Source organism: Podarcis muralis, chromosome 7 (assembly GCF_964188315.1).
Source record: "Podarcis muralis chromosome 7, rPodMur119.hap1.1, whole genome shotgun sequence".
NCBI classification, from domain to species: Eukaryota; Metazoa; Chordata; class Lepidosauria; order Squamata; family Lacertidae; genus Podarcis; species Podarcis muralis.
In genome coordinates, this window is record NC_135661.1 from 940,899 (window position 1) to 961,395 (window position 20,497).

Here is a 20,497-nt window from a genome sequence, read left to right on the forward strand (position 1 = left end):
TCCGCTAACCCAGAAATAGTACCTCAGGTTAAGAACTTTGCTTCAGGATGAGAACAGAAATTGTGCTCCGGCGATGCGACGGCAGCAGGAGTCCCCATTAGCTAAAGTAGTGCTTCAGGTTAAGAACAGTTTCAGGTTAAGAACGAAGTAAGTACTTAACCCAAGGTACCACTGTATTTGTTTTTTTGTCATCGAAATACACTGCAGACGTCTGATCTCCCTGGAGACCTCCTAGAGATGTGGCGATAGGCTTCTCTGCCTCCTCTCTTTTAGCAAATGTTTTGTGCCAATGGGGAAGTGGTAATTCTGTATTGATTTGTTTTGGATGTGATGCCAATAAAAGGTTTGATGAGGATGAATAGGTGATAGTATGCAGATTTTAATGTTGATATCAAGACCCAGGGACTGGGTGGGGCTAAGTCTTGAGATGCAGAGTCATCTCCTTTTACGAATATGTATTTGGATTGTTACAACTTTATATTTGTAAAATAAAAAAATAAAATAAAAGCAGAGGAAATTGGCGCACCAACATCCCTGAGCCTCAGTCCCTAGCCTGCCACATTGAGCGAGCTGCTCCGTGTCCCTGCAGGGGTCAGAGGTAGCAGCGGTGGTCAGCTTGCAGCCTCTGGCCCCAGAGGAGGGGGGTGGGAAGAGCAAGCCCCTTCCTTCCTTCCTGGCCTGGAGGTTAGCAAGCCCTCGGTCTGCCGTGGGAGGCAAGTGATGGGGAGATGAGCTCACCGCCTCTCCATCTTCTCCCCCTTCCTCGGAGATGACACTGCTGCTCAGCAATGTCGGGGAGGTTCTTGCCAGAAGGTTGTTGCAGCTGCAAGGCAGGAGCAACGGGGCTGGGGGGGGCTGGCCGGAGGTGGAGGGGGCTCTCCTGTGTGCGCAGTGGACAGGGGCCAGTTGGCCCTCCAGCCATGTGGCTGCTGCGACGCCGCTTTTGGCCCATGGTGGACGTGAACTCTCGCCACCTCCCTGAGCTGCTCTGCAGATGCACGGTCTTGCATAACAGACCCAACATGCGCGCTCGCACATAACAGGGCCGCATGACTACCGCCACAGGGCTGACTCGCTGGGTTTCTGAGACCCAGCAGGGTCGGAACTGAGATGCGAGCGAGCGATGGATGTAGCCCCCGCAGTGCTTTTTTTTGTTTTGTTTTTTTGTTTTCCCCCAGAATTTTTTTAATTGGTTTTCCAAATTTATAACAACAAAAAAAACTTCAAAAACAAACAAACAGACATTAATCCTAACTATAATAGTTCCACTTTTGTTAACATTGTTGGGTGACTTCCTCGAATCTCCCTGGCTGAGTTTCCATATACAGTGGTACCTCGGGTTACATACGCTTCAGGTTACAGACTCCGCTAACCCAGAAATAGTGCTTCAGGTTAAGAACTTTGCTTCAGGATGAGAACAGACATCGTGCTTCGGCGGCATGGCAGCAGGAGGAGGCCCCATTAGCTAAAGTGGCGCTTCAGGTTAAGAACAGTTTCAGGTTAAGTACAGGCCTCCGGAATGAATTAAGTACTTAACCCGAGGTACCACTGTAAATCATTGTAGTTTTCCAAAACTATTTTCACAAAAAAATTACTTAGTCAATTAGCATCTTTCTTTCTTCTCATTTTAACTTTTATTTTTTATTTTTTAAATATATTTTTATTAAGGTTTTTCAATACAAAGGCATATTTAATAAAACAACATTGGTTATTTAGCATCTTTTCATCATTACTTTGGACTCCCTCACACCTCCCCCACACACTTGCATCGTTATGAAATTATTTCCAGGCAAATTATCATTTTGTTCATAGTCTTTAGATTCAGTCATTAAAATATAGTTGAACTTAAATCTAGTTTAGTGATAGACAATTATTTCTGCTCTGGCATCCCTGTCAACATTCAGCCAAATTACAGTATTTTTGTAAATAAGTCTTAAATTTCTTATTTATTTCTCATTTTAACTTTTAACATTGTATTCTACAACATCACATATTTAAATCCTAGGCCTATCTGATACTCGCAAGTAATTCTATTTAAGTTATCTTAACATATTTAGCCAAGTAATCTTTGAATTTCCTCCATTCCTCCTGGTACTCCTCCTCCTTCTGGTCGCGGACTCTTCCGGTCAGGTCGGCTACCTCCGAAAAGTCCATCATCTTCATCTGCCATCCCTCCACTGTTGGGACTTCTTGTAATTTCCATTTTTTGGCCAACAAAATTCTAGCTGCAGTTGTGGCATACAAAAACAATCTGACATCTTTCTTGGGCAATTCCATAACAACTCCCGTTTTGTGCCAGACGTGTTCTCAACCATAGCGCCTTTATTCCCTGAAGGTATCTTTTGTTTTCCACCCAAAACAAAAACACCTGGTCCTCGAGTGAAATGCACCAGCGGCTTTCTTGAATGGTGCAAAATTGCACCTTCCTATTCTGCATGCTTTTGGCTGTGCTTCTAGTCCACATGAGAGCGGCGCGGCAGAGCTATGCAGAACTTCTGCCAGAAAGAGCAGAAGACTCCTTCAGAAGGCAGAAGACTCTCCTTCATTGTAGGTTTTTTAAACAGATTGCCTGGAATTCTTTAGCTGTGACTCCTGCGTTGCAGGGGGTTGGACTAAATGCCCTCAGGGGTCCCTTCCAATTCTGTTATCTTGCGGTTCTATGAGCTGTCTGCTCTGGGCTCCATCGCAGGCCAAAAGTGGCGTCGCAGCAGCCACACGGCTGGAGGGCCCATGCGGCAGCTAGACTGGTGACTGGGAGCGGCCGCTGAGACCATATAACACCGGTTCTGAAAGATCTGCACTGGCTCCCAGTACATTTCCGAGCACAATTCAACGTGTTGGTGCTGACCTTTAAAGCCCTAAACAGCCTCGGCCCAGTATACCTGAAGGAACGTCTCCACCCCACCCCCATTGTTCTGCCCGGACACTGAGATCCAGCGCCGAGGGCCTTCTGGCAGTTCCCTCCCTGCGAGAAGTGAGATTACAGGGAACCAGGCAGAGGGCCTTCTCGGTAATGGCACCCGCCCTGTGGAACACCCTCCCTCCAGAGTCAAAGAAAACAGCAACTACCAGACTTTTAGAAGACATCTGAAGGCAGCCCTGTTTAGGGAAGCTTTTAATGTTTAATAGCTTATTGTACTTTAATATTCTGTTGGAAGCTGCCCAGAGTGGCTAGGGAGGCCCAGCCAGATGGGCGGGGTATAAAATTTATTATTATTATTATTATTATTATTATTATTATTATTACTATTATTATTATCATCATTATCATTACCATCATCATCCAGCCCTTTGGTGGCTCCTGATATTTGATCAGGCAACACTGTGATGCCTTCAAGGTTTATCCCGGTCATAAGGACTAGAAACTTGAGTAGTTCATGAAAGCAGAGTCAGAGGGAATCCCCACTTGCACCGTTTGGCTGGTGATATTTCCATCTATTCTGTCCACTTCAGCAGAAAGGTGATGGGAAAACCAGCTTTCAGGAATGTGCCATTTGTAATCCAATAAACAGACTCGTGCTTTTGCGCTGGAGAGGCTTCCCCCTCTTATCTGTGTTTGCTCAACCTGAACAGCCCTCCTTGGAGCAACCTGCTTCCTGGCCTCCCGGATGACTCAGAAAACTGCCAAGAGAGGCAGCCATGCTGAGCCTGGAGCAGCAAAAACCTGAAGCGGGCGCCTCGCAGCGACCTTCGATACAGAGCAGATTTGTTACAGGAAAAGCTTTTGTGCAACGAGAACCACTTCGAGAGATGCATGGAAGGGTATCCTCAGTTGGCCGATATATAAATATATTTAGAGAGAGGGAGAAATTGTAAACAGTGGAGTCAGAAGTCCAGGAAAAGGAGAGCAGCGCAGCCTCTCACATTCCTGTGCGAAGATCCGATGTGTACAGAATAAGCCCTGAGGCTGCACGGAACTAGGAAACTAGAAATGCTGTCGTTTCCCTAAGCAAAATCTTACACTCGTAGTTGTGGGAGAGGAAGCCCTGGTCTCTGCTGATCCCTGAACAGGTAGCGTGAAACTTGGGAGGAAATTCTAGTTTCTCCTCGGAGACTTTTTTTAGTCAGATCTTTTTTACGCTACGAATTGACGTTCAAACATTAAGCACCAACATCATCATTTAGGATTCCCTGAATACATCGACTCCCCTCCAACCTTCCATGGTTACCTCTATCCATCTTTTTTCAACTGCTTCCTTTATTTTTTCTGTTTTTCTTAACAAACCCATTTTTACCATAATTTTTGTACGCTACAAGCGTTACTCAGATCCTGCCAAAGTTTTTAGTTGTTTACAGTGTTCTCCTAAAAACATTATAAATTTCCCCCATTCCTTCTTAAAATTCTACTCTTCCTGGTTTCTGATTTTCCCAGTCAGTTTTGCCATTTCGGCGTACTCCATCCTCTTCATCAGCCATTCGTCTCTGGTTGGGACTTCGTCTTCTTTCCATCTCTGGGCCAGTAGTATCCGCACTAGAGATGGGAAGGCCTGGAAAAAAACCAAAAAAATTGGGGGGGGGGGCGACCCCAGATTCCCACCCACCCCATTTTTCCCCAAAGCTGTTTTTTTCCAGAAAAATTGGGGGGGAAAGTGTGTGGAATATTCAAACTATATTAAACTGTTGTTTTCCAATTTTTCCAGGAAAAAACAGCATTGGAAAAAACCTGGTTCCCCCTCCCAATCCCCCCCCCCCCCCCCGGTTTTAATCTGCACTGGAGACTTTTGCTGGGAAATGGTGATAAGAACCTAAGAACAGGCTGCTGAATGAGGCCTGCATCCTGTTGTCACAGTGGCCAACCTGTAGAAAACCCACAAGTGGGATTAATAACAATTAATAATAATGCTTTATCCATGGCCACTTCTCTGTTTACAGGTACAGCCGCTGCCTCTTCACGCTCTGATTCCAGCAACGGGTTAAGACTTCCTTTATCTGTCTTGGCACGTTGCAAACCACCCTGTGGTCATGGGATGAAGGGTGTTATATAAATTTATTCATAATACTAATTTGAAGGGCTTTTTGCCAGCTCGATCGTTGCATTTTAAGCTACTCCCCCTTCCGGAGTCCACGCTGCCTTTTCTTTGCCTCATGCCACATTCCAGCGGGCGCCGAGAGTTTATTTTCACGGTTCAGCCGGCTGCTTTTATTCTTGCGCCCCATAACCGGCCCGCTGGAAATCTTGTACTGGCAAAGAGTGAGGGGGATCAGTCTTTTTAATCAATGAATCCACAAGGAGGAGGATTTGGGAAACGCAGAGTTGTTCTGGGACAACAGCAAACCTCCTGCTCCGGGTCCTTAAGATTACAGTGGTATGTCGGTTTTCGAACGTCTTGGAAGTCGAACATTTCGGTTTTCGAACACCGTAAACCCGGAAGGAAATGCTTTGGTTTTCAAACATGCCTTGGAAGTCGAACATGACACACGGCTTCTGCTGAGTGCAAGATCCGGAGGCCTAGCTGTCGGCTATTGAGTTTTCGGTTTTCAAAAGTTTTGGAACTTGAACAGTCTTCCAGAACGGATTATGTTCCAAAACTGAGGTACCACTGTATACATATCTTGTTGTTCAGCATGAGCTTGCTGTGCATGGGATGTAACGCGCGCGCGCGCGCACACACACACACACACACACACACACACACAGAGTTGGGCCCTGCATTCCAGTTTCCTGCTTGTAGCAGCTCCTTGCTTCTCTTCTCCTTATCAAAGCCTCTCCCAAGTGACTTGGCTGTTCCCCAGTTTGTTCTTCCAGGTGACTTGAGCACCCTCAGCTCGGCTCCTTGACTTCAAGCATCGCCCAAGGAGGATCTTGGCATCCTGGCGTCGCCCGTTCTGTCTCAGTCCCCTTGGGGCTGTGGCAGGGAGACCCTTTTCTCCCCAGGCAGGCACCAAGGGGGGTGGGTCTCTGCAGTAGCTTCATTCCCCGCAGCGTGGATCAGAATGGGCCTTTGGCTTGATTTGTCTACGGGGCTCTTCTCATATTCTCATGTCGTACCTCCACTATCCGTGGCAGTATACCCTTTAATGTCAGTTTTGGGGAATCCCAAGTTTCTGCTCTGCTCAGAGGGCTCCTTTTGGGGTTCCTGGTTGGCTGCTGTGAGATGAGGAGTCTGGACTAGACGGTGCCCCTGGGCCTGATCCAGCAAGCTCATATTATATATATATATATATATAATTTTTTTTACCAACCACCAAAACACAAACAGTGAAACCCCCCAGGCGGCTGATACATTGGGTATACAATATTCAATAATATACATATTCAATAATAACATATTCAAACTAACCATATGTACACTTCTATATACCTTAACACTCCTCCTTCCACAAGGTTTATTTAACTTTTAACATTTTAATTGCCCCAAATTGTTCAAACCTACTCAAATAATTCAATATCTTCTCAAGCCAATCCTCCTCTTTCTCACTGACCTTAAACCCTTTCATTCTATGTATCTTCACAGTTAGGTATTCTAAAATTATAATATTATTCAGTTTTCTCCTCCATTGGTTCACCCCTAGCTCTTCTGCATTTTTCCAATTACTCCCAGCAAGCTCTCATTATATCGAACCACTATCAAAAGCAGTATACCTCTAAACACCAGTTGCTGTGATGCATGATAAGAAGCTATGTAATTTGATATACCTAAACGTTATCCCATCGCGTCTGCTCTGATTAATTTGAAGTATTATTACTGTATATATACAATTGGCAGATATTGGATGGGAAGCCCACTTTTTTATTGTTTTGTTGTTTTGGGGTTTTCCTGTTTTGCCCTTAACTTAGCTCTTTTTGTTTTTAATTTTTTCTGAAGTCCTCTACCCTGGACTGATGAGGACATACACAGAGAGGGGACAGGTGGGTGACGAGGGGCTCTGTGTGGGAGACCGGGGAAAGAAACAGGAATTCCCAGGTGAGAGCTGGGAAAGTCAGCTTTTCTGTACAGTGGTACCTCGGTTTTCGAACGTCTCCGTTGACGGAATGTTTCGGAACTCAAACGCCGTAAACCCGGAAGTAAATGCTTCCGTTTTCGAAAGTCAAACTGCTTCCGCTGTGTGTATATGTTATTTTTCCTCAATTTTCTCTATTAAATTTGCCGACTGCCCTTTGCGCCTCGGTTTTTGGAACTCGAACAGTCTTCCAGAACGGATTATGTTCGAAAACTGAGGTACCACTGTATGTGGATAAAGAATATGGCACAATTGTGATGAGAGGGTTTTTATATCTTTTTTTCCCCTTCTCTCTCTTGCCTTTTGGTTTTTTCTCTTATTTTGGGCTTTTCTGTATCTTTCTCTCTCTCTAGATTAGATTGGCTTTTATTGTATCGCATGTTGAAAACTTTCAATAAAATATTGAAACGCCAGTGGCTGGGATTCACAAGTTTGAAGATATGCTCAGTCCTTGCTTGGGGCATCTTTGAGAACAGGACATTGGGCTATATGGATCACTGGCCGGATCCAGCAGGATCTTCTGAGGTTCATCGATGTCTCTCGTCTTCCCATTGAGGCCTCGAAAGAGAAGGACTCATCATATCCAGGGGCAGTCTACCTCCAAGTCCCAGTCCCTGGGAAGCGCAGGAGGGGAGACTTTGCTCTTGTGTTCGAATCCTGCTTGCGGGTTTCCCATTGTGGGCAGAAGGCCTTTGGACTCAATCCACCCTCAGGGCTCTTCCAACAATTGGGAATGTTCCATCTGGGCCTGGTTGCCATCTTTGGTCTGGAACAAATACAGTGGTTTTCCTCTGGTTCCGAACGGGATCCGTTCCAGAGGCCCGTTCGCAAAATGAAAAGAGCGCAACCCGCAGCAGCGCGTCTGCGCACATGCGGGTTGCGATTCACCGCTCTGCTTCTGAGCATGAGCGTGACGTCATTTTGCGCTTCTGCGCATGCGCGAGTGGCGAAACCCGGAAGTAACCCTTTCCAGTACTTCCGAGTCGCCACGGGACGTAACCTGAAAGAACGTAACATGAAACAAACGTAACATGAGGTATGACTGTATAGGTCAGGGGTGGGGTTTGTGGGGCACACACACTTGCGCCACCAAATTCTGCCCCATTGTGGAGGAGCTCTACCTTAGGGCCCCACTCTCTTGGGGGCCCCAAAAAAATTTAAAGGAAAAAAAAACTGGATGTACATTTCCAAAACAAAAGATAAAAAAAAAAAACCTACATACAGCAACGTTGTGTTGTGTAGGCTCCTATAATGTAAGTAGTGGGCCCCGCCTGCTAGCCTGCTCCCTAAAATATCACTGGTTTGCTCATTTCTATATATAGGGTGCCTACATTCTGCTATTTATAATTATTAGTAGTTTGCATCATAGATTGACACCTATTATTTCATGTTATAGCAAGTTTGTAGAGACTATTATAAGTCTTTGTAAATTGCGTTTCTAAAGAAACTTTTGTTATTGCCAAATGCCAGTGTGTTTGCATTATTAAGTTTGTTATGAATAAAAAAATCATTTTAAGTTAGAGCTTAATAATGATTTCACTATTAATATATTTCTTCTTAATTGTATTTCAGTTCAACAATTACTTTGATAAAATACACATTTTGTTATGTGCAAATGGCTTTAGATACCTATTAGGTCCATCAATTACCGTATAGCATATATTCAACACAAAAAAACAGTGGCAATTTTTTGTTGACCAAGGACAGTTGGACATATAAAGGGCCCCATTGCCTTCAGTAGCTTAGGGCCTCACCAAACCGAAATCCAGCCCTGTTGGGGTGGCAGAGGAGGCTAAGTTGCAGAGGATCTGTACCAGGCTAGAACGGCAGGTGGTGGCAACCCTTCCTGGGACGGATCCTGGTAGGGGAGAAAGGAGGTGGGTGCTCCATGCTCAAGACGAGAGCAGCATCCTTCTTCCACCTAACCGCTCTTCTTTCCCTGCTCTCAGGTGGCTCACGCATCCAAGCGGTCGGATGAGTCCTCCTTCCCTGAAGACACAGAATCGGAGGCCGTGCGCCAGCGCTGGAGGAAATACGCGGAGCTTTCCGACGACGAGGATCTGCTAGCGGACGAGGCGTCCGGAGGTGAGGGTTGGGCTAGGGAAATTTCCGCCTCTTCCAAAGCACCGCGTTTGGCTATGCAAAGGACGTACGGCGGAGCTTGCCGCAATGTCCGAATCTCGTTTTCGCAAAAGCTGTGTGTCTGAAGATTCAGGGCAGACAAAATAAAGTCCTTCACAGAGTGCAGAGTTCACCTGTGGAACTCCCTCCCACAAGAGGCAATGACAGCCGCCACCTTGAACGGCTTTAAAAGAGGATTGGACAAATTCGTGGAGGAGGCTCTCGGTGTATTTATATTTCATTTTCAGTGAAGAAATAAATTGAAGGAGATAAAAAACAGAAAAACTGCATTCCAAATGTCATATTTATCCATTCACAACATACGTCTAAAAGCAATCTGTTTGTATGTCACAAGAAATATCTTCTATCACATTTTCTATTTATTGATCAAAGGGTAGTATTATCTTTCCAATGGATCAATATCAGTCTTTTGGCAAAAGTAAGGGTTACCTCTGTTGACCCACTGTCAAACCGCACATACTTAGAGTGTGGTTTAGGATAATATTATCATCTGACAATTTTAACTCCCCCCCCCCCATTAGAATTTATACATCCAAATACTTTTCTCCTTGTTTAATTGCGTTTTTAATAATGATAATCTTGGAGTTGAAGAACCCCATAGGCATTTCTTTAATAATGAGCTTATTTTCTGGGAATATTTTCTGGGAATATGGACTGTGATTCCTCTTGTGATATAATATGGGAGTAATATTCATTTACTCTTCCCCAAAGGGAAGAACCCAAAGGGGTTTAATGACTCCCACCAGTCAGTGTCTATGGAAACCTCTTTGATTTTTTTGTTCCTATTACCTGGTTTTGGTTCTGGATTATATCTCTTGGAATTAAAATACCAAGGTACTGAACTAATAATAATAATAATAATAATAATAATAATAATAATAATAATTTATTTATTTATACCCCGCCCATCTGGCTGGGTTTCCCCAGCTACCCTGGGAGGCTCCCAAAAGAATAATGCGGAAATGATATTTCTTAAATGAATGTATTAGCACCTTTTCGCCCATTGGCACCAGTTCTGATTTAACCCAGTTAATAGAGTAGCCAGAAATTGACCAAAGGTATTTATTGTTTGCAACAGCCTTTGGATACCAGTGTGAGGTTTTGTGATAAACAAAAGTGTAACATCTGCAGATGAAACCCACTGATATTCAACTGAGTTGTGAACTGCTCTGTAGATCTCGCTATGTTGTCTAATAGCACAGACCAAGGGTTCGAAGCGGAACTCTTAATGTGCCCTTGGAAGGGGGTGGACTCTCCATCTCTGAAGACGGTTCAGAGACTTCAGCTGGTGCAGAATTAAGCGGCCAAGTTGCTCACGGTTTGAGCACATTACACCGACCTGGCCTGATTGCACTGGCTACCAAATTGCTCCCAGGCCCAATTCAAAGTGCTGGTTTTGACCCACAAAGCCTTAAACAGCTCAGGACCGCAATACTTCAAGGACCGCCTCTTCCCATATGAACCTACCTGGACCTTGATATCACCTTCTTAGGCCCTCCTTTGTGCGCCTCCTCCTTGAGAGGTCCAGAGGGTGGCAACATGAGAACGGGGCCTTCTCTGCAGTGGCTCCCCATCTGTGGAATGCTCTCCCCAGGGAAGTTCACCTGGTGCCTTCATTACACACCTTTAGGCGCCAGGAAAAAATGTACCTTTTTAACCAGGCCCTTGGTTCATCTGTTTGACATCCTATATCGTTTTAAACGGTGGCTCTTTTCTGGGGGAGCTGTTATTGGGTTGTTGTTTTTTAAATAATAATAATAATAATAATAATATTTATACCCCACCCATCTGGCTGGGTTTCCCCAGCCACTCTGGGCGGCTTTCAACAGAATATTAAAATACAACAATCTATTAAACATCAAAAGCTTCCTTAAACAGAGCTGCCTTCAGATGTCTTTTAAAAGTCAGATGGTTGTTTATTTCCTTGACATCTGATGGGAGGGCTTTCCACAGGGCGGGTGCCACTACTGAGAAGGCCCTCTGCCTGGTTCCCTGTAGCTTTGCTTCTCGCAATGAGGGAACCGCTAGAAGGCCCTCGGTGCTGGACCTCAGAGTCCGGGCAGAACGATGGGGGTGGAGACGCTCCTTCAGGTATACTGAGCCGAGGCCGTTTAGGGCTTTAAAGGACAGCACCAACACTTTTATTCTGATATATCTTGTGATCTTTTCCATGAACCGCCCTGAGACCTCCAGGCATAGGATGGTATATAAACTCTTCTTCTTTTTCTTCTTCTTCTTCTTCTTCTTCTTCTTCTTCTTCTTCTTCTTCTTCTTCTTCTGCGATTCCTGCATTGCCGAGGGTTGGGCTAGATGAACCTCAGGGGTCCCTTCCAATTGTACATTGCTACGACTCTATGCTGGCTCAGGTGACACTCACATTGTGGTACTTGCTTTCCCTTGCAGATGGGTATGGAAGTGGCGAGAACGGCAGCGGAACAGTCTCCCCAGACAAGCCTCTCCCCACCATTGAGCCTCTCTTCTCCACAGGTAAGAGGCCAGTTGGGTTTTGGTCTAGTGGTGGGGTACAAGACATCTCCAGATTCAATCCCCAAAGTCCCCCTTCCCGAGGAAACTCTGGCTGTAGAGCTGGCAGCACCCTGGGGTGCAGCTGCTGGCAGAAAGTCCTGAGCTGGGTGTAACAGGGCTCCTAACAGCTTCATACATGGGTGGGCAGGACGGGGGAGAAATTTGCAAAGGTCCCTCAACCAAATTGGCCGGTCCTGGACATACGTGTGGGTCAGAGCGCAGATATCAGTTGGATTGCAAATGTCAGAATGCGGGTAAAGGTAAAGAAACCCCTGACCATTAGGTCCACTCGTGGCCGACTCTGGGGTTGTAGCGCTCATCTCGCTTTATTGGCCGAGGGAGCCGGCATACAGCTTCTGGGTCATATGGCCAGCATGACTAAGCCGCTTCTGGCGAACCAGAGCAGCGCACAGAAATGCCGTTTACCTTCCCGTCGGAGCGGTACCTATTTATCTACTTGCACTTTGATGTACTTTCGAACTGCTAGGTGGGCAGGAGCTGGGACCGAGCAACGGGAGCTCACCCTGTGTCACAGATTCGAACCTCCTACCTTCAGATCAGCAAATCCTAGGCTCTGTGGTTTAACCCACAGCACCAACCGCGTCCCTTTTTGACCAGAATGCGGGTATCAGTCATTAAAAAAAACAACCCTGGACGGTTAAGTCCAGTCAAAGGCAACTATCGGGTTGCGGCGCTCATCTTGCTTTCAGGCCGAGGGAGTCGGCGTTTGTCCACAGACAGGTTTCCGGGTCATGTGGCCAGCAGGACTAAACTGCTTCTGGCGCAACAGGACACCGTGACGGAAGCCAGAGCGCACAGAAATACTGTTTACTTTCCCGCCACAGTGGTACCTATTTATTACTCACACTGGTGTGCTTTCAAACAGCTAGGTTGGCAGGAGCTGGGGCAGAGAGACAGGAGATCACCCCGTTGCATGGATTCTAACCGCCGACCTTCTGATCAGCAAGCCCAAGAGGCTCAGTCGTTTAGACCACAGGAGAAGGTGGTGGACTTGGAGATTTTTAAACAGAGGTTGAATGACGTGTCTATCAGGAATTCTTCCGCTGTGATTCCTGCTGAGCTAGAGGACCCTGTAGTTCTCTGATGGAGATTTTAGCTCCTAAATAATACAAACAAGAGCTCCCATTTTACAGGGGAAATGCAGAATAAAAGGGTTGCGTTTAATGAAGCTCTTAAGTTACCATCAACTACCGGGGTGTTGCGGCATGGGAGAATGAATATTGCAGGTTGTGGGTGACTTAGTTGAGCTTTGTTGAGATTGCATGATCTGTCATGCGCTGAGGCCTTTGGATTTGGTGCAGTGTTAAATCCGCAGTGAAATTTTGCTCGAATGGTGCTTACTGGTTTCCCATAAGGGAAATACAAAACATTAAACAAAGCCACAAAGACTTGCGAACTACACAGCCTAAAATGAACTTATAATGTCTGGTTTCAATAGATTTTTCAAATGCTTAACTCAGTCTATTAAATAAGTTCATGAAGATACCAACAAAAGGTAAGTTCGATGATATTCACAATACTGAGAGATGCTAGTAGAGTTGTAAGGTAAAGGTAAAGGGACCCCTGACCATTAGTTCCAGTCGTGGCTGACTCTGGGGTTGCGGCGCTCATTTCGCTTCATTGGCCGAGGGAGCCGGCGTACAGCTTCCAGGTCATGTGGCCAGCAGCGAACGGAAACGCCATTTACCTTCCCGCCGGAGTGGTACCTATTTATCTACTAGCACTTTGACGTGCTTTCGAAGTGCTAGGTTGGCAGGAGCAGGGTGAAACAGGTGCAAAATGCCGGCACCCTGTCGTCTACAACTTCATTGTCTACATCTTTATTAACATCTATCTACAACTCTACTAGGGGGCATGGGGGGGGCGCTGTGTTCTATACCACAGAGCCTAGGGCTTGCCGATCAGAAGGTCGGTGGTTCAAATCCCCATGACGGAGTGAGCTCCTGTTGCTCGGTCCCTGCTCCTGCCAACCTAGCAGTTTGAAAGCACGTCAAAGTGCAAGTAGATAAATAGGTACCGCTCCAGCGGGAAGGTAAACAGTGTTTCCGTGCGCTGCTCTGGTTCGCCAGAAGCAGCTTAATCATGCTGGCCACATGACCTGGAAGCTGTACACCGGCTCCCTCAGCCAATAAAGTGAGATGAGCGCCGCAACCCCAGAGTCGGTCACGACTGGACCTAATGGTCAGGGGTCCCTTTACCTTAACCTTATAGCTCTACTAGCATCTTTCGGTAGTGTGAATATCGAACTTACCTTTTGTTAGTATCTTCGTGAACAGACTGAGTTAAGCATTTGAAAAATCTATTGAAACCAGACATTATAAGTTCATTTTAGGCTGGGTCATTTGCAAGTCTTTGTGGCTTTGTTTAACGTTTTGTATTTTTCTCGGAAGGTTGATAAGGAATGTATAATTATTGTTCTGTGTACATTAATCGCCAATGTGTTGCATGAGTCGCACTACTTCTTTCAGCAGCAGCGATTGCATTTTTCTAGCAGGTTTCCCATAAGGTGCAACTGGGAGCCACTGGGAGAAGGGGATGCTGAACTGGACGGGCCACTGGTCTGATCCACCAGGACTCTTCTTCCTCTGTTCTTCGTCTCCCGAAGCCTCTCGCCCACCAGACCTTGTTCCTGAGCTCCCATTTGGGGCATCTGGTCTGTGCTGGCAACCGGCAAGAGCCTGCGGCATGCCCGGTCGTGCCACGGAGGGCGTCTGGTTCCGGATTCCTGCCTGAGCCGTGGGCAGGAGAGGCCTGGGGCGGTTTCCAGAGCCGCTGGCGAGATGAGTCCCTGCCGGCCCCATCCCATTCCCGACCCATGAGGCCCATCCATCTGTGGGGGAGGCTTTTTGGAAAGGCGGAGGCCTGTCTTGTCTGCGGCGTCTCGGCAGCAGAAGTCGCCTCCGGCCCCTTCGACTATCCAGAGCATCTGTGCTCATTTCCAGCTTCCCGGTTCCTTTATTTATTGCCATTCTATCCTACCTTTTCCTCCGACATGGCCTTTCCCCCCATTCCCTCCCCACAACAACCCTGTGAGGTAGGTTAGACTGAGAGGCAGGGATTGGTCGTCAAGGTCAACCAGTGAGCTTCTTGTCTGAGTTGGGGGGGATTTGAACTTTGGTCTCCCAGGTCCTGGTCCGACACTCTAACCACTATGCCATACTGCCTCTCAGTGCGGGAGTTGGAAGCTTGGGAGAGAAGGAACAGAATCCACCTTTATCTGTCCCTGAACCTTTTTTTTAAGGACAACCAACTAGAAATAGGCCAGATTCTGCCTTCTAGCTTAGGCTGGCGCAGGGCGTGTGTCGGCCCCTCTGCTTAGGAGCAACGCTGAGAGCGCTGAGATTTCCTTTGCCAAAAGACTGCAAGGCCCTGGGTTCAATTTCTGGCAGCATCTCCCCGTAAAGATGCAAATACCTGAAACCCCAGAGTGTTTCTGCCAGCCAGTGTTGATGTTATTGCGCTCAATGCGGTGTATGTTTGACTTGGCATAAGGCAGCTAAGGTGGGGGGGCATGGGCTTCCCCTCTTTATTCCCCCTGCAGAGGTGTTGGAGTGCAGGGCCCCCCAACACAAATGCATTTGGAGTGAATTTCAGACGGGAAAACAAACACTGGCTGCATACCACCCACCCAAAGAAGAAATCTGGGAATAGTAGTTTCTTGTGGGTGCTGGGAATTGTAGTTTCTTGTGGGTGCTGGGAACTGTAGCTCTCTTGGTGGGCGCCAAACTACATCTCCATGGGGGGAATGTGCTTTCAATTTGTTGGGGCGCATCCAGTCACGTTCTCCTCGAAGCAGACCCACTGAAACGAATGAACCCAAGTCAGGCATGCTCATTAGCTTCAGTGGGTATACTCTGAGTAGGGCTGGCATTGGTGACAACCCTCCCCGGTACACCAGCTACACCACTTGCTGCCAGAGATGTGTTGCGTGCAAGTCGATGGGGCCCTCTTGCAAACAAGGCAGCAGCTGTTGCGTGCGTGTTTGTGTTTTTCATCCCGTAAGCAAAGCTTTTAGAAGAGAAAACAAATTACTTTTAAAAAGCCGGGGGGGGGGGGGGGAGGTCTAGATCCCTGCTTGCAAAAGCGGGCTGGGTGTGTAAAGTTTATGTTGGGTGCAGTCCCTCCTCAGCTGCCTGGGCCTGCTGCAGAATTTGGGTCTGTGCACATGCATGTATTTTTATTTTAAGCCGCTCCGCTCCTTTTGACATCTTGGGTGGGGGAAAACCCCAGACCATCTCTGCTCCCCGGGAGGCAACCCAAGGGGAGACGGGATCTGGTGGGGTGAGTCCCTTGGAAGTTTGGGGCTACGGCCCTCTATCTAGGAGCCAAGGAGGGTGCCAAGATGGGGGGGTTGAAGGCGGGGAGGGGGATAGATCCGGTGGGTGGGTGGGGGGCGTTGGAAGCACAAACCTCTGCACACACGCCCATGCTGTTTCATGTTCCCTTCCCCACACAGCCCTCAGACACACCCACAGACCTGCAAACCTGCGTCAGAATTCAGAGGAAATTCAAAACAATGCGCAGAGCTCATTTCCCCCCAGATGTTCTATGCTTCGCCTGCAATTGTAAACACCTTTGGTCTGGTTGGCTTTGGGGAGGTGGGGGTGCAACTGTTTCTGATGTCATCACCCATTTTGGGAGAGCATCACTGCGGGTGTGGAGGACCACAGCTCTCCTGGTAGGCAAACTAAGGCCCGGGGGCTGGATCCGGCCCAGTCGCCTTCTAAATCCAGCCCGTGGACAGTCCAGGAATCTGTGTGTTTTTGCATGAGTAGAATGTGTGCTTTTATTTAAAATGCACCTCTGGGTTATTTGTGGGGCCTGCCTTGTGTTTTTACATGAGTGGAATGTGTGCTTTTATTTAAAAGGCATCTCTGGAGGCGGTTGGAGGATGGATGGCGGCTAACAGATTGAGGTTGAATCCTGACAAGACAGAAGTACTGTTTTGGGGGGACAGGAGGCGGGTGGGTGTGAAGGACTCCCTGGTCCTGAATGGGGTAACTGTGCCCCTGAAGGACCAGGTGCGCAGCCTGGGAGTCATTCTGGACTCACAGCTGTCCATGGAGGCGCAGGTCAATTTTGTGTCCAGGGCAGCTGTTTATCAGCTCCATCTGGTACGCAGGCTGAGACCCTACCTGCCCGCAGACTGTCTCGCCAGAGTGGTGCATGCTCTAGTTATCTCCCGCTTGGACTACTGCAATGCGCTCTATGTGGGGCTACCTTTGAAGGTGACCCAGATACTGCAACTAATCCAGAATGCGGCAGCTGGACTGGTGACTGGGAGCAGCCGCTGAGACCATATAACACCGGTCTTGAAAGAACTATACTGGCCCGCCCGTTTCCAAGCACAATTCAAAGTGTTGGTGTTGACCTTTAAAGCCCTAAACGGCCTCGGTCCAGTATACCTGAAGGAGTGTCTCCACCTCCATCGTTCTGCCCGGACACTGAGATCCAGCGCCGAGGGCCTTCTGGCGGTTCCCTTGCAATGAGAAGCCAAGTTACAGGGAACCAGGCAGAGGGCCTTCTCAGTAGTGGCACCCGCCCTGTGGAACGCCCTCCCACCAGATGTCAAAGAGAGAAAAAACTACCAAACTTTTAGAAGACATCTGAAGACAGCCCCGTTTAGGGAAGCTTTTAATGTTTAATAGATTATTGTATTTTAGTGTTCTGTTGGAAGCCGCCCAGAGTGGCTGGGGAAACCCAGCCAGATGGGCGGGGTATAAATAATAAATTATTATTATTATTAGTGCGGCATAAGAATGCATTCATTATTTCCCTCAAAAAAATATAGTCCGGCCCCCCACAAGGTCTGAGGGACAGTAGACTGGCCCCCTGCTGAAAAAGTTTGCTGACCCCTGTCCTGGCTGAACAGATGGGGCAATGGAGGCGTTTCACATGGGTGGGGGGAGGCAGGAGGGCTGCAGGGAGGGGGTTGTTAGGGATATACCTGGGAGGAAATTTAGGTGGGGTTGTTGTTGGGGAGCATAGCAGTGAGTGTGCCCATGCTTGGTCCTTTCGTCTTGGCCCCCCATCCTGCCCCATATGTCTACTTCCTTCCCTCCTATTGATGGCTGACAATTCAGCACTCAATAGCCAAACTTCCCTGCCCTTCCTACCTTCCTCAGTGGAGCAGGGTGCTGATGATGCCAAGGTTGCAGGATCAGTCCCCATCTGGGACAGCTGCATATTTCAGCATTTCAGGACTAGATGACCATGTTATAAGGGGGGGGGGGGAAACCCTGCTCTTTCCCCCTTATCGGGTATCCAAGAGCCCAGATAGAGTCCTTAAGTGGGTTCCCTATCGGTGGGAGAAAATAACAGAGGCCAACCAGAGAACATTGAGAAGCAAAGTGGCTAGTAAGCCTGATCTTTATCCAACTGTTGCAACAGGGTCCCCACTCACCACATGCAGGAGGCAGAAAGAACCCAGAATAATGGTACATAAACCCTTATAGACTTTTGAAATTGCCCACCCTGGAGCCCAAGGTAAAGGTAAAGGGACCCCTGACCATTAGGTCCAGTCCTGGCCGACTCTGGGGTTGCAGCGCTCATCTCGCTTTACTGGCTGAGGGAGCCGGCGTACAGCTTCCGGGTCATGTGGCCAGCATGACTAAGCTGCTTCTGGCGAACCAGAGCAGCGCACGGAAACACCATTTACCTTCCCGTCGGAGCGGTACCTATTTATCTACTTGCACTTTGACGTACTTTCGAACTGCCAGGTTGGCAGGAGCAGGGACCGATCAACGGGAGCTCACCCCGTGTCGCAGATTCGAACCTCCGACCTTCTGATCAGCAAATCCTAGGCTCTGTGGTTTAACCCACAGCGCCACCCGCGTCTCATTAAACCCTTATATAGACTTTTGAAATTGCCCACCCTGGAGCCCAAGACCACTCCCCCAAAACATCATATATGAATCACAGAAGGGGGTGGTCTACAGCAGAAATACCGGTAAATCACAAGAGGCTGTCTCCAGCAGAAATCCTGTTTGCCAGGATATCTGATAATGGTCACTGATCGCTTTACCTGAGCAGCCTGGCCTTTCCTTTGCGATGGTAAATACTTTAAATTCCTGAATCCTGGTCACAGGCTCACCCTATTCACACACAAATACGCCCTTAAGACAGGTAAGCAAAAGACAATGGAGAGGCTTTCCTATTTCCTTCCTCTCTATAGAGAAATATTTGAGGACAATTTGGGAGAGTCAAAATGACTTCAGGATGGGTCTCCTGTACTATCTCAGGCACGTGGTTTATATCCTTATGTGTGTGTGTTTGCCTTGTAAATTTATGAACATATGATTTATATATTTGAGATTTATAAATTCTTACAACAACCCTCAGGGTCTCTTCCAACTCTACAATTCTATGATTCTATTATTCCTTCGCCAGCTGCCTCAATAACCAAACCTCTCCATCCTTCCTTCCAAATTTCTGTGTCCTTCCTTTTCTGTTACTCTTAGTCGGGCACTAGAATTTTCAATAACAAAACTGGTTTTTCCTCCTCTTCTCTTCTCTTCTCTTCTCTTCTCTTCTCTTCTCTTCTCTTCTCTGCAGACCTTCCATCTCCTCCTCCTGTCGGGCTCCCTCCCCCTGCAAGCATGACGGGTGCAGAGACCCCTGAGGACGACTCTCTGCTCAGTAAGTGGCTAGTCCCTAACCCACTGTTATAGAAAACACTGCTCCTTTTCCCTGATGGGGTATCCAAGAGCCCAGATAGAGTCCTTCTGTGGGTTCCCCATCGGTAGGAGAAAATAACAGAGGCCAGCCAGAGAATATTGAGAAGCAAAGCGGCTAGTAAGCCTGATCTTTATCCAACTGTTGCAACAAGGTCCTCACTCACCACATACAGGAGGGAGGAGGGACCCAGAACAATGGTGTGCAAGCCCTTATATAGACTTTTGAAGTTGCCCACCTTGTAGCCAGAGACCACCCCACAAAACATCATACATACATCACAGAAGGGGGTGGTCTACAGCAGACATACATCACAAGAGGCAGTCTCCAGCAGAAATCCTAGGATACCTGATAATGGCCACTGATTGCTTTGCCTGGGCAGCCTGACCATGCTTTTGTGAAGGTAAATACCTGAATTCCTGAATTCAGGTCACAGGCTCACCCTCTTCATACACAAATACGCCCTTAAGACAGGTAAGCAAAAGTCAATGCCATTTCCTTCCCCCTTTCAGAGAAATATTTGAGGACAATTTGGGAGAGTCAAAATGGTTTGGGAGAGTCAAAATGGCTTTAGGATTGTTCTCCTGTACTATTTCAGACACGTGGTTTATATACTTATGCATGTGTTTGCCTTGTACATTTATGAAGGTTTATTTAATATTCTTATACCACCCCCCAGCATGGGTCATTGCAGCCTGCATGTGAAGAAAGCCAGAGGCTATGCTGCCAGGAGGGGGCTGAGTTGGGGTGCCCTGCTGTGCCCCCCCCCCAAAGCCATTGTTATGGTCAGAAGAAAGCTGTTTTTTTTTGTGGTGGTGGTGGGGCAATGGAATAATTAGCTGCCTGCTGGAAATTGTCTGGCAGGGAGAGGGGTGTCGTGGAGCGAGGGCAATGGTGCTCAGTGGTTAGAGCGCCTGCTTTGCTGGAAATCTCCCTGCAGAGCTGCTGCCAGTCAGAGTCAACATTATTGAGCTAGGTGGACTGATGGTCCGACTCGGTCGACGAAGACAGCTTCCCGTTATTCTATCCGAGAACAAGTTGGGTGCCTGGGAATTTTTGGGTGGGCGTTTAAGGAGTGCTTTGTGATGATCCCATGGGCGATCTCTCTACCCCTGGACTTTTGCAATGAGGGAAGGGGAGGTTTGGCCAGCCAAACTGACTCAGCCAACAGGAAGAAGCCCGCAGGCCCCCC

The 20,497-nt window shown here is 47.6% G+C and overlaps 1 protein-coding gene across 1 annotated transcript in view; it reads left to right on the forward strand.

Moving 5' to 3' along the window:
- Nucleotides 1-20,497, forward strand: part of LOC114602823 (basement membrane-specific heparan sulfate proteoglycan core protein-like) — a 218,570-nt gene that overhangs the window by 39,087 nt on the left and 158,986 nt on the right. Inside the window, exons 2-4 of the mRNA XM_077930973.1 lie at nt 8,892-9,027; nt 11,488-11,571; nt 19,186-19,269. Coding sequence (XP_077787099.1) covers nt 8,892-9,027; nt 11,488-11,571; nt 19,186-19,269 — 304 coding nt within the window. The remainder of the gene's footprint in view (nt 1-8,891; nt 9,028-11,487; nt 11,572-19,185; nt 19,270-20,497) is intronic.